At 43.4% G+C, this 17149-nt stretch overlaps 1 protein-coding gene across 1 annotated transcript; it reads right to left on the bottom strand.

Annotated features, from left to right (window-relative positions):
• Positions 1–41: 41 nt before the first annotated feature.
• sltm (SAFB-like, transcription modulator) lies at positions 42–11655 on the bottom strand. The gene is made up of 19 exons (XM_024440254.2): positions 11475–11655; positions 9134–9221; positions 8926–9050; positions 8694–8721; positions 7103–7580; positions 6440–6483; positions 5931–6037; positions 5524–5673; positions 5070–5179; positions 4829–4980; positions 4579–4739; positions 4354–4493; positions 4078–4258; positions 3735–3859; positions 3201–3377; positions 2669–3013; positions 2420–2567; positions 2148–2308; positions 42–462 (listed from the first exon to the last, which is right to left on the bottom strand). The coding sequence occupies exons 1-19, from the start codon at positions 11607–11609 to the stop codon at positions 360–362; spliced, it is 2958 nt and encodes a 985-aa protein (XP_024296022.2). The 5' UTR covers positions 11610–11655; the 3' UTR covers positions 42–359.
• Positions 11656–17149: the final 5494 nt, after the last annotated feature.

The following is a 17149-nucleotide window of genomic DNA, read 5'->3' as shown; positions in this document are numbered from 1 at the left end:
TCTTGTATGTGCACTTCATGAGTCAAATGTAGGAGCGAAGACAAAATTAATCTTTTAATAACCTTCAGAAGCACCAGGGGCATTACTAAAAATGGTTAAAGAATACATTGATCTGCTTACCTTTTACATAGTTTCAGTTAGGGGAAGAGGAGTTAATGTCAAACTTACAAATAACTAAAGCTGTACAATTCTATTCTAAAAGGTAAGTTGAACATTATGTGCACAGGGTTGTTTAAGTCACAGCACAACTGTTAAGAAACCATACATTGAGGTAACCTATACAGAACAAAACATTTCTATATCAACCTTATGGCTAGAAACCAGCCTCTTGAAAAACAAGCTGATCTGGGAAGAGGCAGTTAGAACCGTCGGGGTGCTCCTTTGAAGGGCTTGAAGCCACCAACACTGGACATGGAACTGTTGGTGATCTGCACCATTCTGTTCATTGCAGAGGAAGAGTGGCTGGAGAAACAAAAATACAGTTCTGCCTAAAACAGTGTCGCATACAGTAATGAGTAAATACATAGCTCAAATATGGCTTCTACCAGAATACTTTTATACATATCACATTTGGATTCATTGGAATTTTGTACATTTTTCTTAGTTTACTGGGGTATTTGGAAATGGCGGTATGGAAAAACCATGGCTAATACCGGTGAATTTGAATCTACTTGAAGTAAATACCTCCAGTCAACTTGTGCAATCAGTTAGGAGCACGTGGTCATTTCACCTGTCATGAAGCGTACTGGTAGTCCCTAGTCACAGTGTTTGTTTACAAGCACACAACAAGAGACCGGAGCCTTGTGAGTCACTCACTTGTAGCAGACGCCAGGTGATCTGGTTCTTATACCTAGAACTGTATAAAATGTGATAAATCCTCTGTAGTTGTGCATTTGGTTTGCTAGTTAGCCTCTTTCAAAACCAAGCTTTGCTTGGTAACAGCAGAGAATCCCCCTCCTCCTGGATCAAGAGCCTTGCTGTCTAATATTTGCTTTGTAGATGTAGCAAACTGTTGAGCATTTTTAGTTACTTGTATAACTTTGAGCTGGGATGTCTGTCCTGCAAATACTTTAGGTCAGAGACTGTAGAAATTGTATTTATGGAATATTCCAGAGGTGCAGTGGGGTTTGAAAATAGCACTCCTTGTGTTCCATGTAGGTATTACAGCATATCCCAGCATGGCAAAATTACGGTATGGAAACATGGATGTCACCCAAGTCTAATTCATAGTGCTCAGACAAGTCCAGTACACGACATTCATTTCAGCCACAACTATTACAGATTAAATCCACCCCTCCTATCTCCATAGACCAGCTGTTCTGCTGATGTCTTACACAGATTCTCAAACCTTTCTAAAATGGGATATTAAAAATATATATTTTTGTTGTTGATTGATTGACTATGGCTTTCCTGATCACCCAACAGTGCTATTTGTAGGGCTCATTTTGGAACAATGTTATGACTGTTTAACCACTCCCTGAACCTGTGGCCAGAAACAGGCTACACAGGACAATACCAGAATAAGTGGTCGAATTGGTTGTATGCCCAATATACATAACATTCTCTTCTTTTGGTGGCAAGAATATTGTATAATCATTTAAATAGAAAAACTTAGTTGAGTATCAGTTTATAAACCATGTGCCATGGAATCAGCACATTAGAAATCTCTTCAAGTATTTTACAACCTGTATGGTGCCATGGTCAACATTTTGGTCCTCAAATAAAACTGGTATATTTTTCTATTCATGACAATTTCTCTCTAATTTTGGTCTCTAATAAAGGCCAGACTAACAAGCTCCCCTTCTCCCCCTTCCACTTGCCACCTCCATTTTTGCAGTAATGCACCAATCAGTTGGTTGTAATTTTAGATAGAGCTAACAATTCCACATGTGACATAACTCCACCTTTCCTATTCATAATAATTTTTTCCCATAAATGTTTTTTTAATCAATTAGTATATTTGAGTTTAACCATATTTGTTCTGTCTTTTCTGGGGGATGAAACTGGAATTGCAACCAGCTTTGCAAAGCTCGTTTCAGAAAGAGTGATATTTACAAAAAAAGGTTCCAATTTCAATGAACTAAAAGTGAGAGGTTGTAATCTGGATAAAGGGAAAAGTACAGTCTTAATGCAACGGCAGTGAATACCTTGAGTGTGGGGCCATCATGCTGCTACGGCTGTCTCCCATCCTGCGGCTGTCTGGGAAGCCCCCTCCCTGCGATCCAGCCCCACCATGCCACTCCTTCCTGGGGGCCGGCTGGTCCCGGCCATGCCGCTCCACCACCACCTGGCGGCTAGAGCTGAAATGCTGGGTAGAGAAAGGGGAGATTGTAGTTATGAATTCCCTATCTGAAATGTAACTAAAATAGAGGGTATTGAATGTGTAGATTTAGATATGGGGGATTTGTGAGGTGCTGACCTGGTCTGCCATGACCATGGGTCTTCCTCCATCCCGGCCACTGAAGTTGGATCTTCCTCTGCTAACTGAGGAGGCTCCTCTGAGAGCAGGCCCCTGGCCATCTCTGCCTGAACGCTCTGGCCGCATACCTCCGGTACGCACAGCTCCACTACATAACCACAGAGACAGGACGATTACCACACGGATTACAACAAAAAGGTAATTGTCTACAAACTTAAACAAGCACACTAGGCATCCATCCATTCTGACCGTATGTCCCCCTTAGGTGCACTCATGCCGCCGTCATTCTTCCATCCTGCATGCCCAGTATGAGTAGCGTGCCCGGTGCCTCTGGGGGAGCGGCTGGTATGAGACATGCCAGGCATGGGTGCTCTGCCCCCTGCTGGCCGCTCCGGCATGGGCGCGGCCCGGCGCTCGTCCCTGTCTCGGATCTCTCTGCGGTCTGTGTCACGAATGTCTGCGCGTGGAGTTGGAGGAGGCTCGGCCCTGCGGACAGTCTCAAAGTTCTTGGGGTAGCGCTCAAACCCAGAGCTGTCCCTGCGAGCAGCCGGGCGGGACTTCTTGGCCTCAGGCTCACTGTTGAAGCGGTTACGTCTGGAAAAACCCCACACCCAAAATGGATTGTCAGATTCTGTCAAGAGCTGACTGTTACTGGAGGGGGATAGACATGCTAAACTGCTATGTGGGCTGTGTGTAGCTTGCTCTTTGCCAGCTTAGGTTCAGGTTGCTTTATTTGCAAAAAGCACTATATAAATAAGAGGGCTTATCAAAGAGGGCCTACCTCTCAATGGTGTTGGGCTCAACAGCTGCAGCCTCAGGGAAGCCTCTGCCTCTCTCCCGGGGGCTGAACTCAGTAAAGCGGTTCTGCTGGCGGTTGTAGTCCGAGCCCTGGTTGACACGGCCCTCGGACTCTGGCTGGATCTTCTTGTTGCCATTCCAGTAGGGATCATTCCTCCGGCTGAAACAGTCAATGGAGAATGTTTTAACTGGGCGACAAGTAAACTGGTGTGGAATGCCACTTTTTGAGCTTGGTCAGATATGATACCAAAATGTATCTTTCACTTGATGGTCAAATTGACATCTGCTGGTCATGTCTGAGACCAAGCATCCCTGTCTGCCGTGGGATGTAGACAGACCAGGAGTCTGTGTGCAGGGGGACGACGACAAAGCAGTACTGCACAAGCTGCTCTGTAACCTATCCTGCAACTTCATGGAGATAATGGTGGAATCTGGTTGTCCATGATCAGAGAATCAACTACACAGAGCAAACCCCGGACAAACATCCCATCCCCAACTACAGTGTGGCCTTGTGTACCTGTGGTCCACATCGCGGCCTCTCTTCAGGTTGTTTCTCTTCTCCTGCTCGTAGCGAAGCTGCTCCTGCTGCCTCCTCAGCTCCTCCCGCTCACGAACCATACGCTCCGCCTCTTTTCGCCGCTCCTGCATCACAGCGAGATAACGTCAGCATTACATCATCAATCCACTAAATGGTTTGCTCACAATTAGCTGCTCAAAAATGCTCCTAAGAGCCTTTGAAAGAGCACCAGAATGAACAATGAGTAAACAACTCACCTTCCTCCTGTCGTTTTTTACAACAATCAACTAAGGTACAGACAGCCTTGAAGATTAAACATCCTTAAACATTTGAGTCCAAGCACCTGCTCTATGCGGATCCTTTCCCTCTCCAGCCTTTCCCTCTCCATGCGCTCCCTCTCCAGTTTCTGCCTCTCCACCTCAAGCCTCTGGCGTTCCCGGAGCAGGTTCTCTCTCTCCTCCCGCTCCCTTATCAGACTGATACGCTCACGCTCTCGGCGTTCCCGCTCCGCTATCTCACGCCGCCTGACGGGACAGGATGTCACAGAAGCATTAGTACCCAGCATCCTTACAGTACTACAGAGTACAACAATTAGAGTAGGAGTTTGTTTCAGGCTGACCTACGAAGCTCCACAGCCCTGCGGACGCGCTCCAGCCTGACCATACGCTCGCGCAACCTCTGCTCTTTCATCTTCTCAAAGGGGAGGATGTCTTTGCTGCCTCCCTTGTTGGGGAAAACTCTAACTCTATTCATCTCCATCTAGGAAAGACAAGCACGTAGAGGTGAACTATGAAAAAGAAAGTTCCATGATCAAACTGTCGGATAGAAAAAAACTGCGACAAACCTCTTCGGGAGGCATGAAATATCTGGGTCTCCGCTGCATCATGTTGTTGTTGGTGGTGAAACCCGGCTTGTCAAATCTCCCCCTCCTGAACGGTGGTCTCACTTTGTTGAGGTCTCCTTTGGCATGATCAATCACCACCATCTTGCCAGGGCTCTTGGTCCCTACACAATACAGGACAGAGGTTCATTTTTACTACTCTACCCATCAACACAATACATAAAAAGGAACCTGAGATAGGGAGCATACATACTTCCACCATGCTTTTTATCATCTTTCTTGGAGGCATCTGGGCCTGAGCTGGATGTTGTGCTTTTGGACTCCTGCTTCTTGGATGAATCCTTGCCGTCTTTGTCTGATGGCTTGTCGGACTTCTTCTCCTCTTTTTTGGAGGATGGCTGAGTTCTTTAGGGGGGAAAAAGAGCAGACAAATTAAGATTTCTTTCAAATTTCCCCATTCTGAAAAAGACAGATTGTGTTTCTTCCTCACTTACTTGCTAGTCTTGCCTGTCGACGCACTACGTTTGTCACTCGATTTGATTGAGCTGGTTTTGTCATCTGATTCCTTCTTCGAAGGTTCTTTCTTGAAGGGATCACTTTTAACCTGAAAAGACAACAAATACTCCGTCACAGTATTTAAAGGCTACGTCACAATTCTGAAGCAATGTCATTTTAATTAATTGAAGAACAAAGGACCATGAACCTTTTTTCTCCCTACAACGAAAAATGACAGAATGCATGTTGGCTCAATGGCTCAGAAGAGAATGTCAGCCAATGTTGTTCTGCAGAAAACTCTCAAAATGGCATCTTAAAACCTTCAGAACTCTTGACGTTTCTATGACGTCACAAAAGATAGAAGTCAGAGAAAAGATTCTGAACTGTAAAATTGAAATCGTTCTCTGAACATTCTAGCTGAACAAGGTGCAAAACAACTGTTTGTCAGCTTACCCTTTCAACAGATATCTGCTGGCCGTGGAGTTCTGTGCGGTCCAGGTGGGAGATGCACCTTCCCACCTCTGCACTGGAAGACATTGTCACCAAGCCATAACATTTGGCTCCAGGACTGCGAGCATTAGTAACCACTTTGGCACTAAAAACCTGCGGAGACAGGAATTTGTTTAGGGGCGGAGCAAATACATGCTGCTTGTAGAGGGTTGGGTTAAATGCGTTAGACACATTTCAGTTGAATGCATTCAGTTGTTCAACTGACTAGGTATCCCCCTTTCCCTTAGTAAAACAGTAAATAGTTTCCAATAAGTCAAAGCAAAACCAGGACACCCATACAGTAAGAAACATCCAACCCCAGTACCCCACCACAAGAAACCGTTTACGGACATTTTAAGCTCTAGCCTTACCTTCCCATATTTGCCAAAGAGATTTTTCAAATCAGCTGCTTTGGTGTTGGAGGACAGGCCGCTCACCCATATGTTTCGAGTGGAGCTGCTTGCACTGCTACTGCTTCCTGAAATATGGTTGTTTAAAAACATACATGCATGCACTGTAGAGGCTTTTACATGTAAAATGTCTACACATTGTACAAACTAATCTATAAGAGCCTAATGTTACTTACCGGTAAGAATTAAATGTTTAAATGCAGGTGCTTTTGACAAAAATAAATCATTTCAGACACCTTTAAAATGCACTTTTTAGATATGTCAAGAAAACTGGGTAATACGGCACATTACACCAGTGGTACTAAAATTCACAGATCAATTGTTTGTTCTGACGCTTGAGAAAATAATGCCATTTTGGCTGTCCAGTCAATACTGTACATTGATTACATGCACTACATAAAGACCTATGCTTGACCATCGTCTGATCATTAGTAGTGACGTCTTGAGAAATGTATCTGTAAAATGCTTACCTTTGTCATCTTTTATGGCCTTTCCATCTCTGTCCTTTGAAGAACTACAAAGCAGATTTCACAACAAATAAAAAGAAACAAGAGATGAGTGCCAGTATATGAAATCCCCTGCGGAATATGACGTACACCAGAGCAAACAACTTTTTTTTGTCAAAAAAGAAAAACACTTTTTTCCTGTATGGATGTATTTTTTTATCCCCACGGGCAAGGCTTGCATTTGGACAAAACTCCCATAATGGCCTTTTTCATTGCTTTTCCACGGGTGATATGGGTCATGTTCTCTCTCAGCCAATTTACTCCCTGGACCAATGAAATCTTCAGTATTGCGTTCGACTTCACAGCGAATCATTTCATATGTTTCTGACAAACTGACATCACAGGGACTACTGCCCCTTTAAAAAAGCCCTACGTGGGAACTGGAAAAGGCAAACGTGCTGGAAAGGTGAAAGTAACATCTGTTTTCAGCTCCTGGTTAATGACACAAATTCAGAAAAACAACCAAATGAAAGTAACAAATGGGAGGCTCATTAGGTACATCAATGAACATTTCTCATTAGGAAAAAAAGTTATAAAAATCTTGAGGCTACCCACAATGCTGCGTTCACAGTGAGCTGGAACTTGGTAGTAGTATCTTAAAGAACTGACATAGCTAGAAAGACAAACCTCTTTCCTTGACCTGATGCCCCAGTAGACGAGGGGCCTTTCTTCCCAGAATCCTTGTCTTTGTCTCCCATTTCAGCTTTCTTCGAGGCCTCTCTGCTTTCCTTCTTAGAGGAGTCAACCTTCGTCCCGTCATCCTTCTTACCATCTTTATTTCCTTCCACTTCCATCTTCATGGCATCCTTGGGGCTCGTCTCAGCAGAGGCCTCTGGCTCGTCACAGCCCTTGTCTGCCTCTGAATCTGGAAGTTTCACATGTTTACCTGTTTCCAGGAGGTCATCACCATCAACATCCAGCGTGATGGCATCTTCATTCTGGAGTGTGACGGATATGTTATCGTCCTCGTCTTCTTTAGCGGAGACGGCAACTTCAGTTTCGATCTCCTCCACTTGTTCAGCCTCCGCCTCGGCTTCTGCCTCAACGTCCTCACTGGGTGGAGGTTTAGAATTTTCGCGAGTACCATCATCTGTATCAGTTACATCTGAGGGATTTAATAAGGATAAAACATGGCAAAAAACAATGTTTAACATTGACATGTCTGTTACTTGACCTAGAAAGTAGAATAGAAAGCAAGTTTAGTATTAGTGGTCATCGAAGGGTAGAAGACCACAGGAACAACAAAACATACATTCCTCATTGAAAAATGGTTGTGCGGATCAATAATCTTCATGTCATTTTCACCACCAATACTTCTTTTGCGATCCTTACAGTTATGAGCACTGTACAGTGAAATTACTCTTCAATGCTCCTGTCATTAGGAGCTCCATTCCCGTTCATCAGTTTGTAGAGGGCATTTGAACAAATGAAATGAAAAGAGCATCTGTCCAACTTCTTCCGTAACCCCTCAAAAAATATGTGCCCAAAGCCATGGAGGTCAAATTCAGTCTCATTTGATGACCGTTCTACTGCCGAGGGCTCTCCCATCATAGTCTTTATGGTCATCTCCCATGTCTTCTTTCCCTCATAAAAGTCTGTCTTATTAAGTGACTTGGGATGGTTGACAAAAAAAATAGATGTCATCTTTAATTGTCCTTGTGACTGTAGTGACTGGCTCAAGTCCTTAGCAAATGTGTCCTCAAGACTGTACATCATGTCCTGGTTGGTCTTTGAGCATTCTCAGTGATGATTTCTTCTCTCCGTCTGAGACATCTGTACTGCAGTTGGGTGCTACAGGAGGATGGGCCCCAATGGGCAGGAGTCCCCCATGGTATCATCATTGCACACTGGATCTCCCTCTAACTCAGCTTGACTTCTTCCGGCATACCTTTCCCCTCACCTTGAAGAAGCCTGTTGATTCCTGAGCTTTTTATCTTGAGAGAATGTACTATGCAGTCTGTATGGTTGTTGGAGCCCCATTGCATCTCAGGCCTGGAAGAGTAGGTAACATCCCACCTTCAAAAAAAGTACTGTGACAAAAATAAGCAAGTCCTCCACAAACAGGCTTGCTGAGTATCCAGCCAGCAGACAAAAGAAATGGAAGGCATAAAGGAGAGAGGGGGCATAGCAGATTCTTACCTTCACGCAAAGGGAGCTACCTGCACCCCCCCCCCCCAAAAAAAGTAATCTATTCAATAGGGTGTAAAAACAAACATACCTTCTTCAATGTCATCCTCATCTCCCTCCTGATAAAAAGACAAATGTGAAAGGTAAATACACATAAAGACAGTTTCAGTCTACTGCCTTACTAAAACCGGGTTAACCAATCTGAATACCAGCATTTTTTATTATCTGATCTGGGTATGGTAACCCAATAATCTCTAGTCTACTGTGAGAGTGGGGTAAACACAAACATACCACAAACGTAAACATATTCATGTGACACTAACCTTGGAAAAAGATTTGTTTTCCTTGGTAGGAGATTCATCTTCCTTGGAGAAGGAGAAGTATTCCTCTTCCTTGGAGAAGGATTCCTCTTCCATTGGATTGTCAGTGTCAGAGTCCACTTTCTTTCCTAAAGAAGTAATGGAGTCATATCAATCAAAATGAAAACAGAAATATTGAACAGTAATTTAAATATTAGGAATGTCAAATTACCTTTAGCTTTTGCATTTTTTCTATTAGGCGTGTCTGCTGGGAGTGGAATTTCAATTGTCTCTGCATCTCCACCTTCCTCCTCAATGGCCTGAGAAAGTTTTTTTTTTAAATAAAAACACTATTGTAATTACTAGTCGTTTATCTGATATTAATTTAGCTGCATGTCCCACCCTTATATTTAGCCTCACAATGAAGTGTTTAACCATTTTCTTTTCAGGACAACCAGGGCTACAAGTAGAACACAAAACAACTGCATTCATGAGTTTTAATGACAGATCTAAAAAAAAAAATTTTTTTTAAATTGGTCCACTAAAGCATAAACGTGATAGAAATTAATTTATATGAATGCTGTAAGTACAGAAATTGTTCGCCCGCTGTGATATTAATATCAAACTAGTCAGTGACAACTGGAGTTTGTGACAACAACTATGTGAGCTTATTACAGTATTATAGACACCATGGAACAAGCTGCAAAGACCCAAACTGGACAGTTGTATCTCAATCTCTTCATTCAAAGACTCAATCATGGACACGTACTGACAGTTGTGGCTGCTTTGTGTGATGTATTGTTGTCCCTACCTTCTTGACCTTTGTGCTGTTGACTGCGCCCAAGAATGTTGGTACCATGTTTTGTGCTGCTACTACGTTGTGTTGCTACCATGTTATGTTGTGTTGCCACCATGCTGTTTTCAGGTGTTGCTGCCTTGCTATGTTGTTGTCTGAGGTCTCTCTTTATGTAGTGTTGACTCTCTTGTTGTGTTTTGTCCTATATTTATATTCTATTTCTGTATTTTTTAATCCCAGGCTCAGTCACCGCGGGAGGCCTTTTGGTAGGCAGTCATTGTGAATAAGAATTTGTTCTTAACTGACTTGCCTAGTTAAATAAAGGTTAAATAAAAAATGTCACTATGCTCTTCTCGGTAGAAGTAACCCTTAGCCTTCCAACAACTCTTCTAGATAATAGTTTGTAGCACAAACCATTCGGACTCTACAGACATTTTAGTAAAAAGACACAGCCCTGGGGCCCTTCGGGATCCCCTTGTCTCAAACGCCACTCTAGCTCAGCCACTCTTAATCACACAGAAGTATGTAGTTCAAACACACTACGTTTAAAACGCACGTTACTCATTGGGTTAAAAAACATATATAATTTGTTAGTCATCAAATATGAGTTTTGATTTACAACTATCGTCGTTTACTGCAGTCACCGCCAGGATGTACGTCCAAAAACGGTCTAAATATAAATGTACAAGCAACTGAAGAAAAAAACGCCTATTCCGCACCGCCAATGTAAATCACTCACATCCCAAGGATCCCTGATAGCACTAACCTTACTGCCATGGACAAGTCGGAAGTCTACAGCTCAATAGATTGCAGTTGCCGAATAGGCATTATTCCTACATACCGGGTTGTCACTAGTTACCACAGACAAAGTCATAAGCCCCGCCCATTTCTACAATTTAACTTAAAATCTCATTTTAAACATAGCAGCTAACCCTAACCCCAATTTAGTGGTTAACGGTGCAGTTTAAGGTGATGGAGGGCAATTATTATTATTATTATTTTTATGAGCATGGCCTTATTTCTATTACAGCATATTTGATGACTGTCATTCATATTCCATTCACCCAGCTCAATGTAACATTGATAGGTTTAGCTACTACATTATATTTACTATAGGGGATATTCAAGTAGTAGCTTAACTCTTATTAAAAGTGCTTTGTTTGTTAAGGTATTGTAAGTAAGCATTTCACGGTAAGGTCTACATTGGTTTTATTCTGCGCCCGTGAAAAATACGTTTTGTTATTTTTTTATTATAGACGTTAGTTAACTCTGACCAAGGTATTTCGCGAAATGAGTTAGCTAGTTAACGTGTGGATGTGCTGTGGGCTTAAATCAACCTAGTTTTCTAAAGGAGACGTGTAACTTGCTAGGTAGCTATGCACATGCTGAATGCGATAGATGTCATGGCCAGCTAACATTCGTTACTAACGCCCCCACACGGACTGCATCGATGCAGGACGGTGGGCTACCTTGTCAACCTGACGCTGAAAAGCCAGGCCGCGAGCACGCAGTACCGCAGTTGGAAAACAAGACAGCATCCAACGGTAACGTTAGCCAGCAGGCTAAACATCTTAGTTGGCAACTACGAAAAAAAGCAAGCTGTACATAGATAGACATTCATCCCATAACAAGTTGGATAGCAAACCAGTAGCTAAACTAGCTGGCAGCAGTTGAGGGCGGACTCAATCAAATTCGTACCACAACTGTTTGGTAGCTAACATTAGCTAGCGTCCGTTAGCTTTGCGTTCGCCATGTACAAATAAATTGAGCTCGTTACCTGTTTCAGCCTGGCAATTAGAACATTCTTCACACCTGTGACATCTAAATTCCTTCGCTTGAGTTCAGATTTGAGATCTATAACTCGTAAATCTGTTATTTTCTTTGACTCCGTTGAAATGGCACCCGACGCCATTTTACCTCGCTGGATGTGTTGTTGTAAAATTGTGTGTGCAGAAGGGAAGCACGCATGCTCACGCAATGGCCCCAAAGTTATTCTTCTCAAAATGTGTATTGGCGGATCGCAACCAACTGAAATATGCATACACTGCCAACTACTGTACTGGAGTGGAACGCTGGTCACGGCGTCCTTATTCGTCTATCTTCTTCTATGACATCATGGCGGTCCGCAAACAAACGTATAAAGCGCATGCCGCCACCTTATTAACACAGATAGTAGCACATCTTTGTTATTAATATATTTCTCTTATGTTTCCACCTACTGTTCTGGAGTGTAAATTCATTACACTGTGTGACACAAAAGGGAAGATAAATCACTACCAACTAACCCTACATCCATTAAAACCTCACCCTTATTCCACAATGTAGCCCTATCTGATCCTACACCAGGCTGGCAGCCTGGGAGGACTGGACACTATCGTTCAACACACCTTGTAACTCCTCTGCAACAAAATCTTGTACACCCAAGTACTTCTCTGCAGCTGTCACCCCAACATCTATTTTCTGTGATTTACGTTACATTTCTGCGGTACAGTTGACAACCATGGCTATGAATGCTAAGCACCCAACCTTACTGAAACCTATGTTATTCCTATCAATTCAATTCAAAAAGGCTTTATTGGCATGGAAAACATGTATTCCATTGCCAAAGCAAGTAAAATAAACAAAAGTGAGAAGACACAAAACAACAACAAAAACGATTTGAATTTTACAGTCAATATTGCATTCAAAAAGGTTTTAAAAAGATAAAGACATTATGTAGTGGAGGCTGTTGAGGGGAGGACAGCTCATAATAATGGCTGGAACAGACCAAATAGAATAGCATCAAACCATGTGTTTGATGTATTTGATGGTATTCCGTTCCAGTCATTACCACGAGCCCATCCTCCCTAATTAAGGTGCCACCAACCTCCTGTGATTTCAAGTGTTAGTATATATTATCAGCCATGCACAGTGTTTTAGCAATGTTCAAATAGTTATAGTACGACTAATAGGTAAAGATAAACATAACTATTGGGGGTATTTAAAACATATATGCTTCACATGGTTACCCTTTTCTCTTGGCAACAGGCCACAAATATTGCTGCTATGATTGCACACTGCAGAATTTCGCCGAACAGATATGGGAGTTTATCGATGTTTGGTTTGTTTTCAAATTCTTTGTGGATCTGTGGGAAATATGTATATCTATACATTTGCCAGGAGGTTAGGATGTGCCACTCAGTGTCCACCTCATTTTGTGAGTTGTGGGTTCATTGTCTGTCTTCTCTCTCCCCTCAGCATTAGAGGCTGCTGAGGGGACAACGGCTCATAATAATGGCCGGAACGGCGCAAATGGAATGGCATAAAAAAAACTGGAAACCATATGTTTGATGTATTTGATACCATTCCACTGATTCCGCTCCAGTCATTACCATGAGCCCATTCTCCCCAATTAAGGTGCCACCAACCTCCCGAGAGCCAGGTCTGCCTATGGCGGCCTCTCTTGATAGCAAGTCTATGATCACTGAGTCTTTACATAATCAAGGATTTTCTTAATTTTGGGTCAGTCAAAGTTGTCAGGTATTTTCTGTTTAGGGCATTCTAATTTGAGCAGTTTTTAGTAATTATTTCCAGTGTGTCAAATAGTTATCTTTTTGCTTTCTCATAATTTGATTGGGTCTAATTGTGTTGCTATCCTGGGACTCTGTGTGGTCTGTTTGTGTTGGAACAGAACCCCAGAATGAGCTGACCGAGGGGACTCTTCTTTAGGTTAATCTCTCTGTAGGTGATGGCGTTGTGGTGGAATGTGTGCGCATTGATTCCTTTTAGGTGGTTGTAGATTTTAACAGCTCTATTCTGAATTTTGACAACTAGTTGGTATAGTCCTAATTCTGATGTGGTTTTCTGGGTCTCTGTGCTTTTGGTTGGACATGTTTCTCAATTTCTTTCTCTGGGTTTTGCATTCTTCATCAAACCATTTGTCATTGTTGTTCATTTTGTTAGGTTGTCTGCTTGACACTTTCAGACTTGATAGAGAAGCTGAAAGGTCAAATGTACAGTTTAGTCTTTTTACTACCAAGTTTATAGTTTCACTATTGCAGTGAAATGTTTTGTCCAGGAAGTTGTCTAAATGGGATTAGATTTGTTGTTGCCCAACAGTTTTTTTGGTAGATTTCCACTACTTTCCTTCCATCTATAGGGTTTCTTAATAGTATGCAGTTTGGTTGGCTTTGATGCCTCATGATAGTATTACTTTGTTAAAGTAGGCTGTGATGTTGATGTGATCTGATAGGGGTGTCATTGGTCTGACTGTGAATGCTCTGAGAGAGGTTTGTGATAAATCAATCTAAAGTACTACAGCCAAGGGATGAGCTGTAGGTGTACCTACCATAGAAGTCCTCTCGAAGCCTACCATTGACAATGTACAGACCCAGCGTGCAACAGAGCTGCAAGACTTGTGACCCATTTTTGTTGGTTGTTTTGTCATAGTTGTGTCTAGGGGGGCATATTTGGGAGGGAATACTGTCACCTCCAGGTAGGTGTTTGTCCCCCTGTGTGCTGAGAATGTCAGGTTCTTGTCCAGTTCTGGCATTTAGGTCATCACAGACTAGTATGTGTCCATGGCCTGGAAATTTATGACATCTACCTCACCAAAATCAAATCAAATTTATTTATATAGCCCTTTGTACATCAGCTGATATCTCAAAGTGCTGTACAGAAACCCAGCCTAAAACCCCAAACAGCAAGCAATGCAGGTGTAGAAGCACAGACAGGTGCTGGCACTAAGACCGCTGTATAAGGAAATAAGTAAACGGGAAACCACTCACCCAGAGGCGGCGCTCCTAGTGGCCGGAGACTTTAATGCAGGGAAACTAAAATCAGTTCTACCAAATTTCCATCAGCATGTTAAATGTGCAACCAGAGGGAAAACAATTCTAGATCAACTGTACTCCACACACAGAGACGCATACAAAGCTCTCCTTTAAACAGGTCAACATACACAAGGCTGCGGGGCCAGATGGATTACCATGTGCTGACCAACTGGCAGGTGTCTTCACTGACATTTTCAACATGTCCCTGATTGAGTCTGTAATACCAACATGTTTCAAGCAGACCACCATAGTCCCTGTGCCCAAGAACACAAAGGCAACCTGCCTAAATGACTACAGACCCGTAGCACTCACGTCCGTAGCCCTGAAGTGCTTTGAAAGGTTGGTAATGGCTCACATCAACACCATTATCCCAGAAACCCTAGACCCACTCCAATTTGCATACCGCCCAAACAGATCCACAGATGATGCAATCGCTATTGCACTCCACACTGCCCTTTCCCACCTGGACAAAATGAACACTTATGTGAGACTACTATTCATTGACTACAGCTCAGCGTTCAACACCATAGTACCCTCAGCTCATCACTAAGCTAAGGATCCTGGGACTAAACACCTCCCTCTGCAACTGGATCCTGGACTTCCTGGCGGGCCGCCCCCAGGTGGTGAGGGTAGGTAGCAACACATCGGCTACGCTGATCCTCAACACTGGAGTTCCCCAGGGGTGTGTGCTCAGTCCCGTCCTGTACTCCCTATTCACCCACGACTGCATGGCCAGGCACGACTCCAACACCATCATTTAGTTTGCAGATGACACAACAGTGGTAGGCCTGATCACCGACAACGACAAGACAACCTATAGGGAGGAGGTCAGAGACCTGGCCGGGTGGTGCCAGAATAACAACCTATCCCTCAACGTAACCAAGACTAAGGAGATGATTGTGGACTACAGGAAAAGGAGGACCGAGCACGACCCCATTCTCATCGACGGGGCTGTAGTGGAGCAGGTTGAGAGCTTCAAGTTCCTTGGTGTCCACATCAACAACAAACTAGAATGGTCCAAACACACCAAGACAGTCGTGAAGAGGGCACGACAAAGCCTATTCCCCCTCAGCAAACTAAAAAGATTTGGCATGGGTCCTGAGATCCTCAAAAGGTTCTACAGCTGCAACATCAAGAGCATCCGGACTGGTTGCATCACTGCCCGGTACGGCAATTGCTCAGCCTCTGACCGCAAGGCACTACAGAGAGTAGTGCGTACTGCCCAGTACATCACTTGAGCTAAGCTGCCTGTTATCCAGGACCTCTACACCAGGCAGTGTCAGAGGAAGGCCCTAAAAATGGTCAAAGACCCCAGCCACCCCAGTCATAGACTGTTCTCTCTACTACCGCATGGCAAGCGGTACCGGAGTGCCAAGTCTAGGACAAAAAGGATTCTCAACAGTTTTTACCACCAAGCCATAAGACTCATGAACAGGTGATCAAATTGCTACCCGGACTATTTGCATTGTGTACCCCCCTAACCCCTCTTTTTACGCTACTGCTACTCTCTGTTTATCATATATGCATAGTCACTTTAACTATACATGCATGTACATACTACCTCAATTGGGCCGACCAACCAGTGCTCCCACATATTGGCATATGGGCTATCTGCATTGTGTCCCACCCACCAACCCCTCTTTTATGCTACTGCTACTCTCTGTTCATCATATATGCATAGGCACTTCAACCATATCTACATGTACATACTACCTCAATCAGCCAGACTAACCGGTGTCTGTATGTAGCCTCGCTACTTCTACAGCCTCTCTACTGTATATAGCCTGTCTTTTTACTGTTGTTTTATTTCTTTACCTACCTATTGTTCACCTAATACCTTTTTTGCACTCTTGGTTAGAGCCTGTAAGTAAGTATTTCACTGTAAGTTATGCACCTGTTGTATTCGGCGCACATGACAAATAAACTTAGATTTGATTTGCTGGAAAAGCTGTCTTCATTAAAGTATGGAGATTCAAGTGGGGGGAGTTAGCACACAGGAGGACATTTTACTCTGTTGAGGTAATTTCTAGCCAAATGTAAAATGTTCCTGCTTTGATTAATTTAATAGAGTAGGTTAAGTCTGTGTAACACCTGGTAATTTGGTGGCTGGGACTACAAGCTCCCTGTAACCTAGAGGGCAACCAGTGGGTCCATTTTCTCTGTTCCATGTTTCTTGCAGGATGACAATGTCCGAATTTCTGATTACTCTGGTGATGTCTGGGTACCTGATCTTTAGGCTGAAAGCAGATTACCTCAGACCTTGTATTTTCCAGGATGAGATAGCAAAATCTTTGTGGTCCATAGTGCTGTGTTATTTGTGTGGTTTGGGCTTGGACCAATAGTTGTGAGCAGAGCATGCTGAGCATCTGATACATGCTTCTTAGGTCACAGGATGGGGCTTGGGTGAGTGTAGGAGTGGGGGTTGTGCCTATCACTCTCTATTGGGGTCGGCCTACTCACAGGGAGCCACTTAGGATTTCTCGCCCTGGATCCATAGGAGTTAGCACTCCTTTCCACGGTACCCTACTCCAGAGAACAAAGCAAGTCACAGGTCTTGTCCTGAGGCACGTGGTGTGGATGGCCCGCACCCCTTGGACGGAAGACACACAGAAAATCATCACCAGTCCATTTCGAGTTACTT

Source organism: Oncorhynchus tshawytscha, linkage group LG12, assembly GCF_018296145.1.
Source record: "Oncorhynchus tshawytscha isolate Ot180627B linkage group LG12, Otsh_v2.0, whole genome shotgun sequence".
Lineage (NCBI taxonomy): Eukaryota > Metazoa > Chordata > Actinopteri > Salmoniformes > Salmonidae > Oncorhynchus > Oncorhynchus tshawytscha.
This window is presented reverse-complemented; position numbering and strand designations above follow the sequence as displayed.

Coding starts and splice junctions, on each gene's coding strand:
- sltm (XM_024440254.2), bottom strand. CDS start 11,609: ATGGCGTCGGGTGCCATTTCAACGGAGTCAAAGAAAATAACAGATTTA. Junction 4,740..4,828: donor TGATAAAAAGCATGGTGGAA/GTATGTATGCTC, acceptor TGTATTGTGTAG/GGACCAAGAGCCCTGGCAAG. Junction 4,259..4,353: donor AGGGCTGTGGAGCTTCGTAG/GTCAGCCTGAAA, acceptor CTGTCCCGTCAG/GCGGCGTGAGATAGCGGAGC.